The sequence below is a fragment of the Podarcis muralis genome, chromosome 16 (assembly GCF_964188315.1).
Source record: "Podarcis muralis chromosome 16, rPodMur119.hap1.1, whole genome shotgun sequence".
NCBI classification, from domain to species: domain Eukaryota; kingdom Metazoa; phylum Chordata; class Lepidosauria; order Squamata; family Lacertidae; genus Podarcis; species Podarcis muralis.
In genome coordinates this window covers 40,545,192-40,562,774 of record NC_135670.1, presented here as the reverse complement: position 1 = coordinate 40,562,774, position 17,583 = coordinate 40,545,192, and the positions used below count along the sequence as shown (strand labels likewise).

The window sequence follows — 17,583 nt, the reverse complement described above, 5'->3', positions numbered from 1 at the left end:
TCTCAGACTTTGTTCAATCATTTTGGTTGATGCTCTTGGCTCCTTTGAAACAAAGGTCAGGATACAAATTTAAAACTCAATAGATAGAAAGCGTTTCAGGAGAACTAATGGTGGGTTGACTTTTTTTTAACAAAAGTTTCATTACCTTCACAACATCTGAAGATGTCCTGTCCTCTGGAAGAGGAGTTCTAGATGTTTTAAGATACCCTTTTATTAGGGCTGCTGCATCATCCATCCTGCATAAAACATATACACGCAGTCGTTAGCAGAAAACAAATCAATATTTTTGAACTATGCAAAAAAGAAAAAGTGCATACTGAGAGAAGAGAGGCAAGTGTTTTCTAAAATCACAATACCTGTAGGGGTTTTTTTGCAGTGGGAGTGCGGGAAGAGGTGTGTATTCATTTAGACAACAATCCAATGCAGCGTTTGTTGCATATGTCGCACATGGCAAACCACTGCATGAAGCATAGCATGCCAGGGGGGCGGGGCAGCGGATCTGGACCTCTGGAGGGGCGGTGGATCCACCCACTGCTGTCTCTGCCATTGCTGGCTCCTTCTCCTCCTGCATTGCATACACTCTCTGCTTATTTTCGCCCCTGGCCTTCTCCACACCATCATCTGCCTCGGGAGAAAGAGTGCTCAAGCTGCCCACCAGCTTCCTCCTCCTCCACTGTGTGCCTGCTGCTCCCTTGCTTTGCCCAGGAAGCGACAAAGGAGCTACAGTGTCTTGTTTACATTTGATGCACACGTGGCTCACTGGTACTGTAAATGAACAAGACCTCTCCCTTCCATGTATAAGCAAAGGCTTGGGAACATCCTTTGGCACAGTTGTGGAGAAGAGTAGGATTAGGCCCTCCTAGCACAAAGAAAAATGAAACTTGAGAATTCTGCACTCACTTACCTATTCTTTTCTACAAGTTTTTCTACCAAGCTTTTAAGTTTCCCAGGGTGAATCTCCTGCAACTTCAAGAATGGAATGTATTCTGAGGTTAGAAACTCTTCACACTTCTCATTTATGATGTAGTCTAAAATCAGACATCTAATCTGCAAAGCAGTAGAAGAGTTATTCCACAGTTAGGTCCACGGCTTACGAGAAAGAATCAACTGTGTCTTTGTCTATTTTGTCCCAAAGGGTTGAAATTGGGGTACCTGTATGGCAAAGCCAGCTACTATACCCTGGTTCATGTGCTCCTCTGCTTGCAGTAACACAGTCCCAAGCTGACATAAGGATAGGAAGCCCTGGTGGGGAAAAACAGGATCAAATCTTTTAAAGCATCTGAGAACAAACAAACATTACAGAAATATTCTTGATTCTTACAGCACTTTTGTTCAAAGAGGTTGCAAAGGATAATAGCTTCACAAACTATGAAATCCTATATAGGAGCTGTACTGAATATTGCAGCAAAAAGTTTTGCAGGGTCTTAAGGTCGACATTCTTTGCAGTAGAAGCTTTCATGCAGAAGAGGCATTTTTTAAAAATGCTATCACAAACTTGGTGGATCAGGGAAATGCTGTAGACATATTGCATCTTAATTTCAGTAAGGCTTTTGACAAAGTCCCCCATGATATTCTTGTGAGGAAGCTGGTAAAATGGGGGTTGAACGAGGTAACTGTTAGGTGGATTTGTAGCTGGTTGACTAACCAAACCCAAAGAGAACCCATTAATGGTTCCTCGTCATCCTGGAAAAATGTTACAAGTGGGGTGCTGCATGGTTCTGTCCTGGGCCCATTGTTGCTCAATGTCTTTATAAATGATATGGACAAAGGAATTAAGATGCTCATCAAATTCGCAGATGACACCAAACTGGGAGGAGAAGCTAATGCTGCAGAAGACAGAATCAGAATTCAAAATGACCGTAACCGATTGAAGAACTGGGCGCAAGCTAACAAAATGAAATTCAATAGGGACAAAATATAAGGCTCTGGACTTAGGCAGGAAAAAACAGATGCATAAATATAAGATGGGAGACACCCGGTTTACTAGCAGTACATGTGAAGAGGATCTAGGGGTCTGTGGACCACAAGCTTAAGATGAGTCAACAGTGTGATGCAGCAGGGAAAAAAGCTAACACTCTAGGCTGCATCAACAGAAGTACAGTGTCCAGATCAAGGGAAGTAATAGTCCCACTATATTCTGCTTTTGTCAGACCACACCTGGAATACTGTGTCCAATTCTGGGCACCACAATTTAAGTAGGATGTTGACAAGCTGGAACATGTACAGAGGAGGACAGAGGACAACCAAGATGATCAAGGGTGTGGAAACCAAGCCTTATGAGGAACGGTTGAAGGAGCTGAGTATGTTTAGCCTGGAAAAGAGGAGACTGAAAGGAGATATGATAGCCATCTTCAAATATCTGAAGGGCTGTCACATGGAAGAGGGAACATGTGTTTTTCCCCCTCCAGCTTTGGGAGGCAGGACTTGAACCAGTGGCTTCAAGTTACATTAAAAGAGATTCTGACTAAACATTTGGAAAAACTTTCTGACAGTAAAAGTTGTTTTGACAGTGGAACAGTCTCCCCCTCAGGAGGTTGTGGCCTCTCCTTCCCTGGAGGTTGGGTGGCCATCTGCCAGGGATGCTTTAGCTGAGATTCCTGCATTGCAGGGGTTGGACTAGATGATCCTTGGAGTCCCTTCCAAGATTCTATGATTCGTGACATCATCTTCGTCACAAGAGTGCTATCCTAAATTGATAGGCACAAAATAAAACTAGAGGAAGAAAGGAGTGCAACTTTTTTTTTTTAACAGAAGTAGGCCAAAGTCAAAGAAAATAGAAGAGTAAGTGTTTCATTTGTGTACAGAACACAAATACAGTGGTACCTCCTCTACTTAGGTTCACCTCCGGTTATGTATCCTTTGGGATACATATGTGGCAAACCCGGAAGTATTTTTCCGGGTTTTGCCATGCGCACGTCAGAAGTGCTAAACTGTGCTGCGCGCATGCGCAGAAGCGGCACCTCCGGATACGCACACCTTGGGATCGACTGGAGCTCCGGAACGGATCCTGTGTGCAACCGGAGGCACCACTGTAAATACAAAATCTACTCAGGGTGGATGCGACCTACTCCCAACCCAGAGCTACTGGTGATTTTTTAAAAAAAGCACGAAGGATTGTATAAACGCTTCAAGTGGAACACATAAGGCCTGTGGTAGGAATTTGTGCTGGGCCCTCCATGTGTTGGACTCTCCCTCGCATGATCCCACCAGCCCCAGCTAGCCTGGCCAGTTGCCAAGGATGACAGGAGTTGTAGTCTAAACTTATGGAGGGTCACAGGTCCCCCAATCCACCTTTAGTCTAGATTGATACTGTAGAATTTTAACTTGGGGGCTTCAGCAACTGATTGTGAAGTACACAAACTATTTGTGTCTATTTTCACTCACCTGAATCTGCTGAGCTCTTTTCTCAGGTTGTGGAATCAGCAACAGACACCCCAAGGCCAAAGCTGGCAGGTCTAATTGGGCATACTGCTTTGCAATCCCAGTCAGATCTAGATCAGCCACGAGAGGACACCTTTGGGAAGTAGCCATTAAGTGGAGTAAACAGGAAGCAGCTACAGTTATTTTATAAATTAACAACCTTACTTCAGTGGCCTAACAGCTTGATGCATAAGTGTACACACCAATTCCATATTTTAATCATTCAACTTCTTCATGATTTAGTTGTTCCTTTCATGCTCTTATCACCAGTGCTTTTCCCCCTAGAAAAATAGGTGCTGGTTCTCCCCATGAGGTTGTTACAGTAAGTGCTGCACTTTTTAACAACAGAAGAGGTGCCAACACTCTTGAGGACCCCCTGAAAAAAGCACTGCTTATCACAGACCTGGTACACACACAAAGCCATCTGAAGCTGTCAAATAAACTGCAAGAGCAGCAATGGAAAATTGCTTTCACACACTAAAATTCCCTGCAACTATGAAGCCAGCAAAGCAGGGGAAAGGCTAGCTTTTTTAATTGGCAAGTACTTTCTCCATGATGTGCTAGCTTTTTGTTTTTACACATAGGAGAAGTGTTATTCCCCTCCTGTAGCTTGAGGTCGTATGGTCCATTTGGCCACCTCATTCTGCTCCACATGGAGAGTGCTGGCATTTTTAATTCTTAAGGAAACATTGTGTCTCTTTCTCCCACATGAGATGTTTATTTACCTCAATAATGTTCTGAAAGACTCATAGCATGCTTCAAGCTGATTAGCACTCGGTGGCTGTGAAGCTTTAAAAACAAAACAGACACATAGTGAAAGGATTTTTGATTTACAGAGCGATTGCTTTCAGCTCTGCAGATGAGCTCATAGTATCCAAACTACCTCCGTGAGAGCTGTGAAGCAGAGCTCCCTCCACTGGCTCTGCTGTGACAGGTCAGCCCCATCAGGCCTCCTCTCCCCACAAGTGTCGTCTGGGGCAGCCATCAGTGGGAGAGCTTTGCTGGAGGCCCAGCTCCTTCAGGCACCTCCTGCCCCTGAACTGTGCCAGCTGGTCTGTATAGGAACAACTGTTTAAAGATTTGTGACTGAGATTTGATATTCCTCTTCCCTCCCTGCCCCTTTGCCTGTGGGTAGGGACCATCTTGCTTTGATGGTATATAAGTCGTCTTGCTGGCTGAAGAGTGAGATACAAATGCTTCAAATAAATAAATCTCTCTATACACAGTATAGAAAACTAGTGATCTTTGTAATGTGTGACTATTCTAGTAGGATGGCCAGATACCACATAGTATTTAAGCAAGAACAGAAGACCAAATAAGTGAATAAGGCTAAATTGGGGGTGGGGGATATGCAAATGTGAATTAAAAATTATGTGCTATAAGAAACTAAGAAACATTCTGCTGGGTCAGACCAAGAGCCAATATTCCTTCCTCCAGTAGCCAATCAGATGCCTCCAGGAAAGCCAACAACAGCCCTCCCCAATTGTTGCTCCCCAGCAACTAGAATTCAGAGACATACTGCCTTTGAACAAGGATCTATCACTTCTCCTTTGGACAGACCACTCCTCCATGATTTTGTCTGATTCCCCTATAAGCCAGTGACCATGAGCACATCCTGTGGCTTTTTAATACCATACATTCATTATGCACTGCACGAATAAACACTTTGTCCTATTCTGCTGCCCACTCATTCCAATCCAAATTGTACATTTAAAAAACTTCTCTATAAGTTAAGAATGCACATGATTTGCAATGCATGTTTATTCAGGAGTAAAACTTAAGTTTAGTAGGACTTGCCTAGGAATGTATATAAGACTACAGCCATATTCTGCTTTTGTTGGTCAAGGGGAAATGCACTGAACTGTTGATTCTATATGGATGCTTCAGTTGCGAATCCTGCACTGCAGGGGCCCCTTCCAACTCTACAGTTCTATGTTTCTATGAGCCCCTCCCCATGGTTGCTGGGAATCCCACTGACCCACTTTCTGGTGCCTGAGATTTCATCAGTTATTTTGCACACACTTTGAAGGCTCTTCTTTTGCTACCAAAGAGGCTAGAATCCTTTTGTTGAAATGAAACCTGAGGTTACCAAGATGCTGAATTCCACACCCACCCTCCAAATTTTGATGGCTTTTCCTTCACTTTACTTGCTCTACCTAAAATGCACAAAAGCATCGAGTGATGATTTGGTGGCACGATTCAAGAGCAAAGAAACAGAGCTCACCTGAAAGGCACGGTGCCAGGATGACATTCTGCCAAGCTAGGATGAAGTTTGGAATCTGCGGAAAGTTAAAACAAACCTTCAAATGCCTGAGAGAATGCCCTACTTATTGGTTAGTGGATCCTGTCAAGAATATACCGCATTTTTCGCTCTATAACACGCACCCGACCATAACACGCACGTAGTTTTTAGAGGAGGAAAATCCGTAGGCATGCCACCCGTAGGCATTCCCTCTATAACACGCACAGACATTTCCCCTTACTTTTTAGGAGGAAAAAAGTGAGTGTTATGGTGCAAAAAATACGGTAGGTTAACGCTTTCCTGATCAGATTTGTGAGACTCTTAGCAAACATTCTTGCCAACTGCTGTGATGTGCAACCCAACTCTTGCCAGAAGTCCTTCCTCAAGGAAGAAGTCAAATCTTCCCTAACAAAAACAACTGTGCAGCCAGTGGTTTACTTCCAGTGTTTTCCTCTCTGTTGCTGGACCATGACCTTCAACAGGAAAGAGTGATGAAAAAACCACCTATGCCCCAAGGCCCTTCAACGTCCTGCTCAGAGTCCTTTTCTATACATTAAAGGCTGTGTGTGTCAGTATTGTTTGTACCCACATGAATCAGAAGGAAGGGGTTGTGGTCAATGGGTTTTATAAGACATGGCAACCTCTGTTACACAGTAAATCTTTGCACCTGGAAGACAGCACACCTCCTGGGACATCCTGTTACCTCCACCCACTGCGGCTCTGTCCCCTTAAGTAGGGAGTCACCTGCCACCACTCAGCGGTGTAGCATGGGGTGGGTGGTGCTGAGGGGCCGTTGGCATTGGCATGGTTTGGCAGAGGGGCGCATCATGGCGCCTTGCCACGTTGTAAGCTGTTGCATCCTTCTCAGCACCCTCAAGCTGGAGGGCAGCTGAGAGGGACACAACAGCTCACAGCGCCCCGCAAGCCCAGTGCCATTTTTGCAAGTCTCACAAAGCGGTACTAGGCTCACAGGGTGCCATGAATGTGCCCTGATTAGCAGCAGTGGGCAGGGGACCCCATCTGCAGTCAGTGAAATAAAAAAATAAACATCAAGCTGCAGGAAAGCAATGAAGAGTGGATTAAAAAGCTTGGGGGGAAATTAAAGTATTTTTGCCTTGTGCACAAATTATTTCGAGTTAACTGCCCCAGTAAGTCTCCCTGCAAAGTGCAACCCAGTTATGCTGCCACTGCCAAGTCGGGCTCTTTGCTGCACCTCCGAGGGCAAGGGCATTCAGGCAGGGCCTCTGCTGAAGGTCTGAAGAGTCTAGGGGGACACATGTGGAGAAAAGTGGCCCTTCAGGTACTACAGTCCCAGTAATGAAATGTTTTACACCTTAAAAATGAGGACATTGAATTGAACCGGAAATTGAACTTGGAGCCATTTTAGAGGGTAAACCATTAAGTGCAATGTGACCTTAACTCCCAACTGGAACAACTTTGGAGCTGCAATTTCTGAAGAGTTTTAAAAAGGCAACCCCACACATAGTCCAGGCACATAGATTACTAAGGCCAGGCAGGACCACAGGTGGTAGAAAGGCACTCAGGCCTTGGGAGGCAATCGGTAACATCCGTGACCTTTTAATATTAAATTAAATATTAAATTGTCTGCAACTAAACAAATTACTACACTCATTCCTTTTTAAAGTTGGGCAAATATTCCAGCTTGAGAGGGAGTGAGAATTCACGCACCTGCCATAAGGAACAGATCCCAGTAACCTCTGTCAAAACCTTCTTCAGATAATGAACCTGAAATACACAAGGCATTTTCAAGGATTGTATAAGCACAGCAAGAGGATACTGTTAAGATGCAACTTTAATGGAGGGCATGGCGTTGTTTAATTCTCTCCCATCTATATCAGACAATAGAGGATAACATGCACCCTTGAGTTTTCTAGCTTGTCTATGAAAACCCAAAAGTTAATAAACAAACATTGACATGGAATTCAAGATGTCCCCCAATGCAATCTTCCCCCATTAATTGGTCTGAGAATGAGACAAATAACCAAATGAGAAATGAAATGAGGCAAATGAGAATAACCTAAATAGAAAAAAAGGATGAATAGTGAATAGATTTGTTTTTATCATTATTGTTTTTTAAATTATCCCACCTTTCCTAATACATACAAGGTGTCTTATAACATAAAACAGCAACAACAATTCCGACCAGATGATGCTGGGATGCCCATAGGTGGAACACAAGCACAACAGGCCTCTCCCAACTCATGGGCTTTGGCAAGAGTTATTGAGAGCCACACAGCTGCTGATTCTGGAGGCAGCACACAGCCATCATGATTAGCAGCTAATGGGAGCCTCATCCTCTGTAAATCTGTCTAATCCTCTTGCAAAGCCATCCCAATTTGGTGACCATCACCACATCATGAGTTGGTTAATTAAATGATGAAGACAGCCCCTTCTGAAAATAAAAAAAATAAAAAAATAAAAAACTTGTCCAGTAGCACCTTAGAGACCAACTAAGTTTGTTCTTGGAATGAGCTTTCATGTGCAGGCACACTTCTTCAGATACTACTTTGTGTGCATGCACACAAAAGCTTATACCAAGAACAAAATTAGTTGGTCTCTAAGGTGCTCCTGGACTATATTGAGTTGAGTTATATATAAACTGCGTCAGACCAACACGGTGTCAGGGAAGAGTTAGAAGTTTCCAGTTTCTCAGAGGGAGAAAGCATTCCCCAAGGGGGGAAGGACAAGACAAGGAAAGGCAAGGGCTCAGTTCTAGCTCAGATTGGGAGGAGGGGAGATACAGCTCTAGCCAGGAGGGTAGGAAAAAGAGCGGGAAAGTGAAAGGAAGGACACCTTTGGCATTTTGAGAGTGGCTGGTCACGGAGAAGCAGAGCTCAGAAGGTAGCTGAAAGAAGGGACTCTGAGGAATAATAAGAACCGTTAAGAACCGTTTATAAGATTGTTTTGTTAATACACAATAAAAAGTTATAAAAGAACAAGAAGCGTTTGTGTGGTGATCTGAAGAGGACAACGACCAGTCCTGACACACGGCTACGTACCTGAATCTATAAAATTTAACTAACTAGAACCCAAACCTGCACTAGCACTAGGAAGCTTTTCTCGCAGGACACCAAAACATAGAGGGACCTTTCCCTCTCCAAAGAAGTCTTACCTTGTTGAAACTAATTAGCTTCTGAAGCAAACCATTCCAGAGTAAAGGATCGTGCACTTTATATTCCAAGCTAAGCTCTGCCACAAGTTTCACTGCCTGAAACCAATAAGTAAATTATTGAAACCATGTTACTGTGAATCATTCCAAAGCAGAGAAAACTTTTGCTGTTCATCAGTAACGTAGGAGTTAAACACTTCTTACTCTTCTCTGTGTACCTGATAATGTCCTGAATGTGCATTAAAAAAGATACAACATGAGGGAAAAGATATGTGTTTTGTCCCCTCCAATCTCCAACCCCCTGCCATATTACCATGGGTTCGTGGCTATGGTTCTTCCACAAGCCTTTGATCATTCCTTCCTTGGGAGTGCTATGAAACGTTGAGTAGGTGTATGGGATATTCAGAATTTCAAACTGAGCAAGGAAAATTAAGCATTTCAGGAAATTCCTATTAAAAAGAAATGTGCTTTATTGTAGAGGTTCACAACAGGGAAACCAAAATGCTACAAACTTCTAATAAAGACAGCTGTGTGCAAACAGTCTGTGCAGCCAAACTGAGCTAGATGAGGAACGGTGTGTTTTCCTTCCCTGATCCAAAACTGTGCATGCAGGGCCCTTTTTCAAATGCTAGAATTTCACTGAGTTGTTGCATGGAATTCAGGACCCGGCTTTCGTCCATGCACTGGCTGGATCTTAGCTTCTTAAATCTGCCAGTGTGATGTGGTGGCTCTGGTTTAAATTCCTGCTCAGCCTTGGGTGATTGATCTGCCTGCCATCTCACAACACATTCCACCTTGAGTTCCTTGGGAGAAGGGGGGGGGGAGGCTTTCATGTCTGCAGCACTGTCAGCGCTGCACATGCTGTGGATGGGAGCCAACAAGGTGTTTGGGGAAATTGAATGAAACTTCATCACTGGTTGGCATTTGGTATGTCTGAAGGAAAACAAGACTCTGCTTACCTCACTTCCTCTAGGGGCTTTTTGAAGAGGGTCTCAACAGCACAAGGGTCCGCCAGGAAGAGCAGACACTTGAGAGCCCGGCTTCTGTGAGCAAAGGTCAACTTGTTTACTCCAATAGGCTAAAATAGGGAGGGGGATTAAAATAATACAGCATTATTATTTTTAAAGCACTAAACTATTAATAAACTATACAGTATCTTTTCCCCAGTTTATTTTTATATAATGGTGCTGGGGGTGGAGGGAGATGCTATTCCTGACTATTTGCAAAAAAAGTTCCATTCTTCCAAAGGACAGCTGCCGAGTGAAAATATTGCTGAAACTAGCCCTGCAAGAACCTGCTCACTGAATGAGAGGATATTACAGTTGAAGTAAACTGCCACATTGATGCCACTGAAGACAGTTTAGGATACCAAGTGGGCTAGAGCCCCAGCTCCTGATTCACAGACCCAAACTGGCATTGACCTATCCAGCAACTTGCCTACCAACTGGTTTCAGAGTTCAATTCAAGGTGCCAGCTGAGGCCTTTGCCCATGTATGCCTCCCCCAAATTACACAGCAGACGAGGACTTGATTCAAGTTCCAAGATTTAGAGAGGCCAGGCTGCCAGCTACAGGATGCAGGACCTTTTCCGCCATGGCCCTGAAATGATCTTCTGAAGGATGCCCATTTATCTCCATTGTGCTTTTAGAAATTACATTCATTCAACCTACTCTACCACCTTCAGTTGCTGCTGCTGCAGCTAGTTTAAAACCATCAAAATAATGTCTAAACTTGTATGTTATTTTGTGAAATTGTTTTAAATTTTCTTTCATACACTTTCAGTGTTCACTCCCAAAGCTAACAGTATTAAAATTTTCCAAAATAAATAAAATAATTGAAACAAAACAACTTAGGGATTGATAAATTTGCAAAGTTATGGAGCCAGCAGCATTTGTTTTTCGCACCAGACCACAGCTTAGTAAAAGGATAGGAACAATTTGGTCTTCCCGCTGCTGTTGAACTCCAACATCTATTTGCCCCAGTCAGCCCTGCCAACGGTCAGGGGTGATGTGAGCTGAAGGGCTGGATTCCCCATCCGTGGCTTTGTAAACTTAAGGTCCTGGGCTCAGTCCCCGAAAGCTCCGGCCAGTCAGAGCTGAGTATGACCAGGTAAAAGGCAGCAGTCTATATTCTTTCTTGGCAAGTTACTGGAAAATGCAGGAGGCGAGTGCTCTTGTGTTCAGGTTCTGCTTGCAGGTTTCCCACAGGAATCTGCTTGGCTAATTTGAGAACAGGTTGCTAGGCTTGATGGGCCATTGGCTTGATCCGGCAGTCTCTTCTGATGCTCTAGCTGAAGATATATTTCAAAGCTAGAATCCAGAAGTTATGGGCCAAGAATAGTTTTAATTCCATGCACTGAAGGGGATTTAGGGCTTACGTTTCTCAAACAACAGCCTGCCATGCTGCATGGCAAACCTTTTTTGAAGGAGGTTTCAAGAGCATGACAAGGGGTAGTAGGTTCTGTAGGTTCTGAGAGAGGAAGTCATGAATTATTTTAGGCCATAGATGTGCTTAACAGTAGCTCTTTGGATCCCGGCCACTGTGTTCAAATTCTAGCTCAGACTTGGGACTCCAGTGCCGCCACCCCATCAATTAGTTCTGAAGTAGAGAATTTGCGCAGCATAAAATGTCCAGCCACTGCATCTATAATACACACACAAATAACTTACTGAAGTTGTGGATACTGTACATTCATAAAGGATTCTCAAGTGGTTATCCACTGGGCCATGCTGTAAGAGATAGAGAACTCTGGAAAAAAATTAAAAATTTAATGGCAACTCCAGATTGCACTAAAGTGGTTTGTTTTACTGTGTGTAAAGCTGACATTTTAATTCCATCGTACATGATGAAATCAATAACTTACTGAAGAACAAGTCTTTAAAAGAAAACTGTAGTCAGTGCCAGGGGTGCTTGCTGAAGCCCACAGCACTACAGAGGGCCCACTCCCAACCTCTGAGGCCTCCTGGTCCTGCAGATCCATTTCCTTGCTGTTCACCTGCCCCCTCCAACATGCAAGAGTGAGGGAGACATAGCAGCAACTCCCTCTGGGAAGTTGTGCAGATTGGGCACAGAAGAAGAGGTCCAGTGAGTGGGGGTTACACTTCCTTGGCAAGCCCCTACTCACATTAGGATATATTCCCCAAGGGCTCCCCCAAGCCTGAAGCCCAAGGTAGAATGAACCAAGAACCAACCAACCAACCAACCAACCAACCAACCAACCAACCAACCAGAGGGTTGCATCAGAACAAAGTCCTACCTCTTAAAGTCTTCATCTTGGATATTTTCAAAAACCTTTTAAAAAGATATGGGAAAGTAAATGGAAAGTAGAAGAGGGTGGTTTGGGAAAACTAGCTTTCAGTGACAAGACTGAGCTGTTCGGTCCGGACAATGCCCAATGGGGGTGGGGAAGAGAACCTGCTTAGCAGGTGAGGTATTTTGCTGCGTTTTAACTGGGGCTCTGCCTTTCTGGCAACTTCCAAATGCTGTGTGCACTTGAGCTGAGTATATCCCACCCCAAACACACATTTGCACTTGCAGATGCAGATTATTCCCCAACTGACTGTGTTGTGTTAAAACTAGAAATTCGCACGGCTACGACTGGGTTGTGATTTGCAGATTACTCTCCTGAACACAGAACTCTGGAACTGATCTAAGAACAGAGAATCCCAAATCTTGACATCCTAATCCTCAAAGGCGACTTTCTAAGTTTCCTGAGTCAGACCTCTGGTCTTGTCTACTGTCTGGCTGCTGCTCGCCAGGCTTTCAAGAATAAAGTCTTTCCTAGGCCTACCTGGAACCTCTGCTTACAAAGCAGACACTCTACCACTGAGCTGTGGCTCTTTCCACCAAAGAAAGAGGAAACTTCCAAATAATCCTGGAAAGTGTGTACAGTTATTCAGGAGTATTCCAATCCAAATGTCTTGCATTTTCCACAGCTCAAAGACATCATGACCACACCTGGGCAGTTTACTCAAAGGGCTTGCAACTGCATATAATTGACTATATGGTTTTTAAAGCTTAAAGGTAAAGGGACCCCTGACCATTAGGTCCAGTCGTGGCTGACTCTGGGGTTGCGGCGCTCATCTCGCTTTATTGACCGAGGGAGCCGGCGTACAGCTTCCGGGTCATGTGGCCAGCATGACTAAGCCACTTCTGGCGAACCAGAGCAGCGCACGGAAACGCTGTTTACCTTCCCACCGGAGCGGTACCTATTTACTTGCACTTTGACGTGCTTTTGAACTGCTAGGTTGGCTCTTAAATGCTATTGTGCTGGTTTCTGGTTTTGTTTTAAATATGGTTTAAAGATTTTGTAATATTTGGGTTTCTGTATTTTAATACTGTATGGAAGCTGCCATGTGAGGATAGGCATCCTAAAAAGAGATTTATAAAACTTAAAACGAACAAACTCCTGTGCCCATTGTCGTTCAACATCTTTATAAATGACTTGGATGATGGAGCGGAGGGGGTGCTTATCAAATTTGTAGATGACACCAAACAGAGGGGTAGCTAATGCTGCAGAAGACAGAATCAGAATTCAAAATGACCTTAACAGATTGGAGAACTGTGTCCAAGCTAACAAAATGAATTTCAACAGGGACAAATGTAAGGTTCTGCACTCTGGCAGGAAGAACCAGATGCACAAATATAAGATGGGGGACACCTAGCTTACCAGCAGTACATGTGAAGAGGATCTGGGGGTCTGGGTGGACCACAAGCTTAACATGAGTCAACAGTGTGATGCAGCAGGGGGGAAAGCTAGCGCTATTCTAGGCTGCATCAACAGAAGTGTAGTGTCCAGATCAAGGGAAGTAATAGTCCTACTGTATTCTGCCTTGGTCAGACCACACCTGGAATACTGTCCATCTGTCATGGATGCTTTAGCTAAGATTTCTACACTGCAGGGGGTTGGACTAGATGACCTTTGGGTCCCTCCAACTTTAAGATTCTATGATTTTATGAGATCTAGGCAGTTTCTAAGAATCTAGTTGCAGTGTGTGCCCCTTGTCCCCATCTCTCCACCTCATTGGTCCAGTAATACAACAATTTGTAAGACTGAGCTCTTTCCAAGGGTGTTGGTGTGAACATATCAACTGATTTTTTTTAAAAAAAAGATAATTAAAAACTAGGAAAAAATGCAAAAAATGGCATTCACACTGATCTGGGCACCAGTCATACTTCTCTGTGAGGAAAGGCTAAAGCATCTGGGGGCTTTTAGTTTAGAGAAAAGGAAGGTGGTAGAAGCAACATGGGGGTCATCTATCTTAGATCTGGTCCCCACCAAGAGTTAGGAACTGATCAACAAAATGCAAGCGCTGGGAAATTTGGGAGGAAGTTATCATGTCCTCTTAGGCTTCGTTATACACAGACAAGGGGAAGCTGAGTGTAGTTGAACGTGCACTATGCACTTTAAGAAGATTGCTACCAATACAGAAGATACAATATGACTGAGTCCTCTTTCTAAAGGGCACACTTACATCTGTTGGTGGCACACTTGGACATAGCCATTTTTCTAATAGCATATTCCGTATTTTCTCCATATCCAAGTTGTTAATTTCAGCTATTTCTTTAGCCATTGCATGGATATCTACACACACAGAGAGAGAGAGTATTTTTATGACAAAATCCTCATTCCAGCTTGTATACACACTGTTCAGAATGCACCAGTGCCAAACATAAATAAAATGAGAAAGTGCCTTACACCTTCCTATCAACAGGCATCGCAGAGGATAATTGGCAGTTGCAGGCAAGCCATATTTCAAGGAAGCTGCTTTGCCTGATAAGATGCTGAGGACTTCTCCCAGGCCTTTGGCTGATTTAACAGTCTATGGCCTTTTAAACTGGGTGGGGGCAGTTATTGTTTTTGTTTGTTACTGTTACGTATTGTTGTGTTTTTATATTGCAAACTGCCCTGTGATCCTCTGATGAAGGGCAGTATAGAAATTTAATAAAGGGGGGGGGGAGTCAAGTTTCCAGGCACAGTTTTTAAGCCATTGCTCTGCCCAGGTACCACTAGTTTGTCAGGGAGCCAGTAGTAAAAGCTTTAGTCGGTGGGGGTGGTGGCTACAAACAAAACACTATTATTTCATTTATTAATGACAATATTAACAGGCCACCTTTCTGACAAAGGACCTTAGTCAAGCCAATTAATTGTGAAGAAAGGTGTGCAAACAGAGAATCCTTTGTGTTGCCTCTAGCCTTTTTTGGTAGCCGAATGGGAACAGTAGTGTCTGGTCGGCAGGAGCGCTGCTTTTATAAGGGTCCCAGGCAAATGCGGGCTCTCACAGAAGGCAAGAGAGGTGTGACCTAACCTGGGTAATTTCTGCCAGATGGATTCTGAAATCTTTCGGAGATGCTGCTGTGCTGATAAAGCAAAACCACCAGATTTGCAGGTTTTCCAATGAGCTTCTGGTGGCTCTCAGAGTGCAGCTTGTGCTCTGCAAGTACAGCCTCAGTAGCAGATCTCTGGCGTTGCATCTGCAGCTTCTTCAGATGCACTCGGGCCTTTTCACGAGAGTCATCCTTTATCGGAAGACAGAACATTTCATTTACAAGCAGAGCTAACATCAACAAACAAATGGAAAAACGAAAACAATAAGCTAATAAGGATGGATTGCCAGTAAAACCTTTAAGTTCAACTGCTGCGTGCAAAGCTTGCATCTTACTGTGACAGCTTATTTCAGGTTATTACATATGTTCTTCTCTTCCTGAACTCCCTGAATGCTGCAGAGGCAAGAAGGCACAACCCCACTTCACTGCCTCAGCTGGGCCAAAATACCCCATGGCTTCTCTTCTCCTGGAACTTTCTCCATCTCTCTTTCCCCTCCAGGTACCTTTTTCCTTTGTATCACATCTGTGGGTGTGGGCTGCTCTGTGGGGTTCTTTCTAAATGTTTTAATATCATTTTTATTGAAGATTTTAATAAATTATAACACTTAAAAAATGGTTGTACAGCACACAGCTTTATGTGCTTTGTAAGGGGGGGAAACCAAACAAACAAACAAACCAAAAAGCTAGCATAGTGTCTGTCATTATGTTATGAAAGGCAGCATTTGTGTGAAGAGACACATGCATACTCTGCTGGAAGACAGACTGTACATCTCTGCAAAGTCCCTGTCAGTGTGGATAAGGCAACTCAGTGTCAGTAATGAAGGGAAGGGTTTGTGCCCTATGGCACCAATACCCACCAGTACCGTACTCGACTTCTGACCATAGGAACAAATGGGGAGAGAAAGTAAAGTGCACTCCCTGTCTCCAGTGATCCCAACCACTTGGAATCAAGCCTCCTCTTATCTGCATAGCCACAGCCCCTGGTTCTGTTTCCTGGTCTCACCAGTGGAGCAGAATCTGAGAAATGGCATGTTATTTTACTTATACACGCACATGTGTGTAATTCAAACTTGTTCTCTAAATATTGATAACAGGCTTGTGGTGCAAGAGTTAATACCGTCACATTTGTATTCTTCAGCCACATTTCAGCTAAACTGCAACAGAATTTCAAAGTCTGGGCCTTGGTGGATCCTGAAGGGAAAAAAGAAAAGAAAGAAGACATTAAAGCACTCTCTCAGTCACTTTCCCCTTCCTCCCTGCTTAGATCTCAAAACTGTTTGAGATGCCATTCATCAGCAAAAGTCTGGTTGCAATGGCAAAGCTTAACTCTGGAATGTGGAAAGTAACAAGGGACCATGAGATAAAGAAGTCACTCAAGACAAGAGGCCTGGCCTGCTCCACCATATTCCTGTATAAGACCTGTTCTCTATCCCAGTGTTTCCCAACCGGTGTTCCGCGGCACACTAGTGTGCCGCGAGACGTTGCCTGGTGTGCCGCGAGATGTTGCCTGGAGGGAGGCGGGCGAGTCGGGCGGCGAGAGGCGGGACGGCGGCGGCGAGGAGAGGCCGCCCAGCGCGGGGCTCTCGCCGTCTGCCTGCCTGGCTGCCTGCGTGGCGCTGACGTCACGGGGCTGTAACGTGCCCCACATAGGCACACGCGGGGCGGCGAGCGAGCTCCCTCCCACATCCCATCGCCGCTCATTTCGGCCGGCCTACTGGGCTGTCGCAGGCGGAAGGCCTGCGCATGCGCGAGGTTTTCGCGCCTTCGGGATTCCCTTCACGCCTTCCTCCTCCCGGGTCCTTGAGAGCGCGGGAAGCAGCAGCGCGAGACCGGCGTTGAGCCTGGTAGGTATTGCGCTTGCCAAGGCAGTCATTTGGGAAATGGAAACTTGCAAAGCAAGCAACCAGTTCAATCTGAAGTACGTGTATGCTTAATATCCTGTATCTGAAACCTGTTCTGCCCCCTCCCCCACACTTGGTGCCATTTTCATCTACACATGCAGCAGAGTAAGTTGACCCAGAATAGTACCAATTCAGATGGCAGATGGGAGAATGACAGTGCTGAATGCTTTCCCATGTAGAACAGTCCCTGCAAATAAAAACCTAGCATATTTGGAAGAGGGATGCTAGCCTAACCATTACCTTCTATGCTGTTACTATTTTTTTATTTTTTTTTACATAAGTAAAAAGTGACCTTTCCCCATCTGGCATGGTGGTGTGCCTCGAGATTTTTTTCATGAAACAAGTGTGCCTTTGCCCAAAAAAGGTTGGGAAACACTGCTCTATCCAATAGTGCAAAGACTTTTGCGCAAGTGGATGGGCGAGTTTTAACGCTGTGCAACAAAGAATCCATTGCAAAAGTTGTACAGTGGTACCTCGGGTTACACATGCTTTAGGTTACAGACTCCGCTAACCCAGAAATATTACCTTGGGTTAAGAACTTTGCTTCAGGATGAGAACAGAAAT

At 44.4% G+C, this 17,583-nt stretch overlaps 1 protein-coding gene across 13 annotated transcripts in view; it reads right to left on the bottom strand.

Moving 5' to 3' along the window:
* KNTC1 (kinetochore associated 1) overlaps positions 1-17,583 on the bottom strand; it is a 94,949-nt gene that overhangs the window by 752 nt on the left and 76,614 nt on the right. For 8 of the 13 annotated variants that reach the window (XM_077920049.1, XM_028711167.2, XM_028711170.2 and 5 more), the window contains 15 exons: positions 16,236-16,309; positions 15,100-15,310; positions 14,266-14,375; positions 12,048-12,082; positions 11,461-11,539; positions 9,752-9,870; positions 9,106-9,241; positions 8,796-8,891; positions 7,352-7,408; positions 5,645-5,699; positions 4,146-4,209; positions 3,385-3,514; positions 1,153-1,242; positions 357-859; positions 146-236 (listed from right to left, as the gene is read on the bottom strand). In XM_077920049.1, coding sequence (XP_077776175.1) covers positions 146-236; positions 357-859; positions 1,153-1,242; positions 3,385-3,514; positions 4,146-4,209; positions 5,645-5,699; positions 7,352-7,408; positions 8,796-8,891; positions 9,106-9,241; positions 9,752-9,870; positions 11,461-11,539; positions 12,048-12,082; positions 14,266-14,375; positions 15,100-15,310; positions 16,236-16,309 — 1,850 coding nt within the window. The other 5 variants (XM_028711173.2, XM_077920050.1, XR_013390956.1 and 2 more) reach the window with 5 other exon arrangements.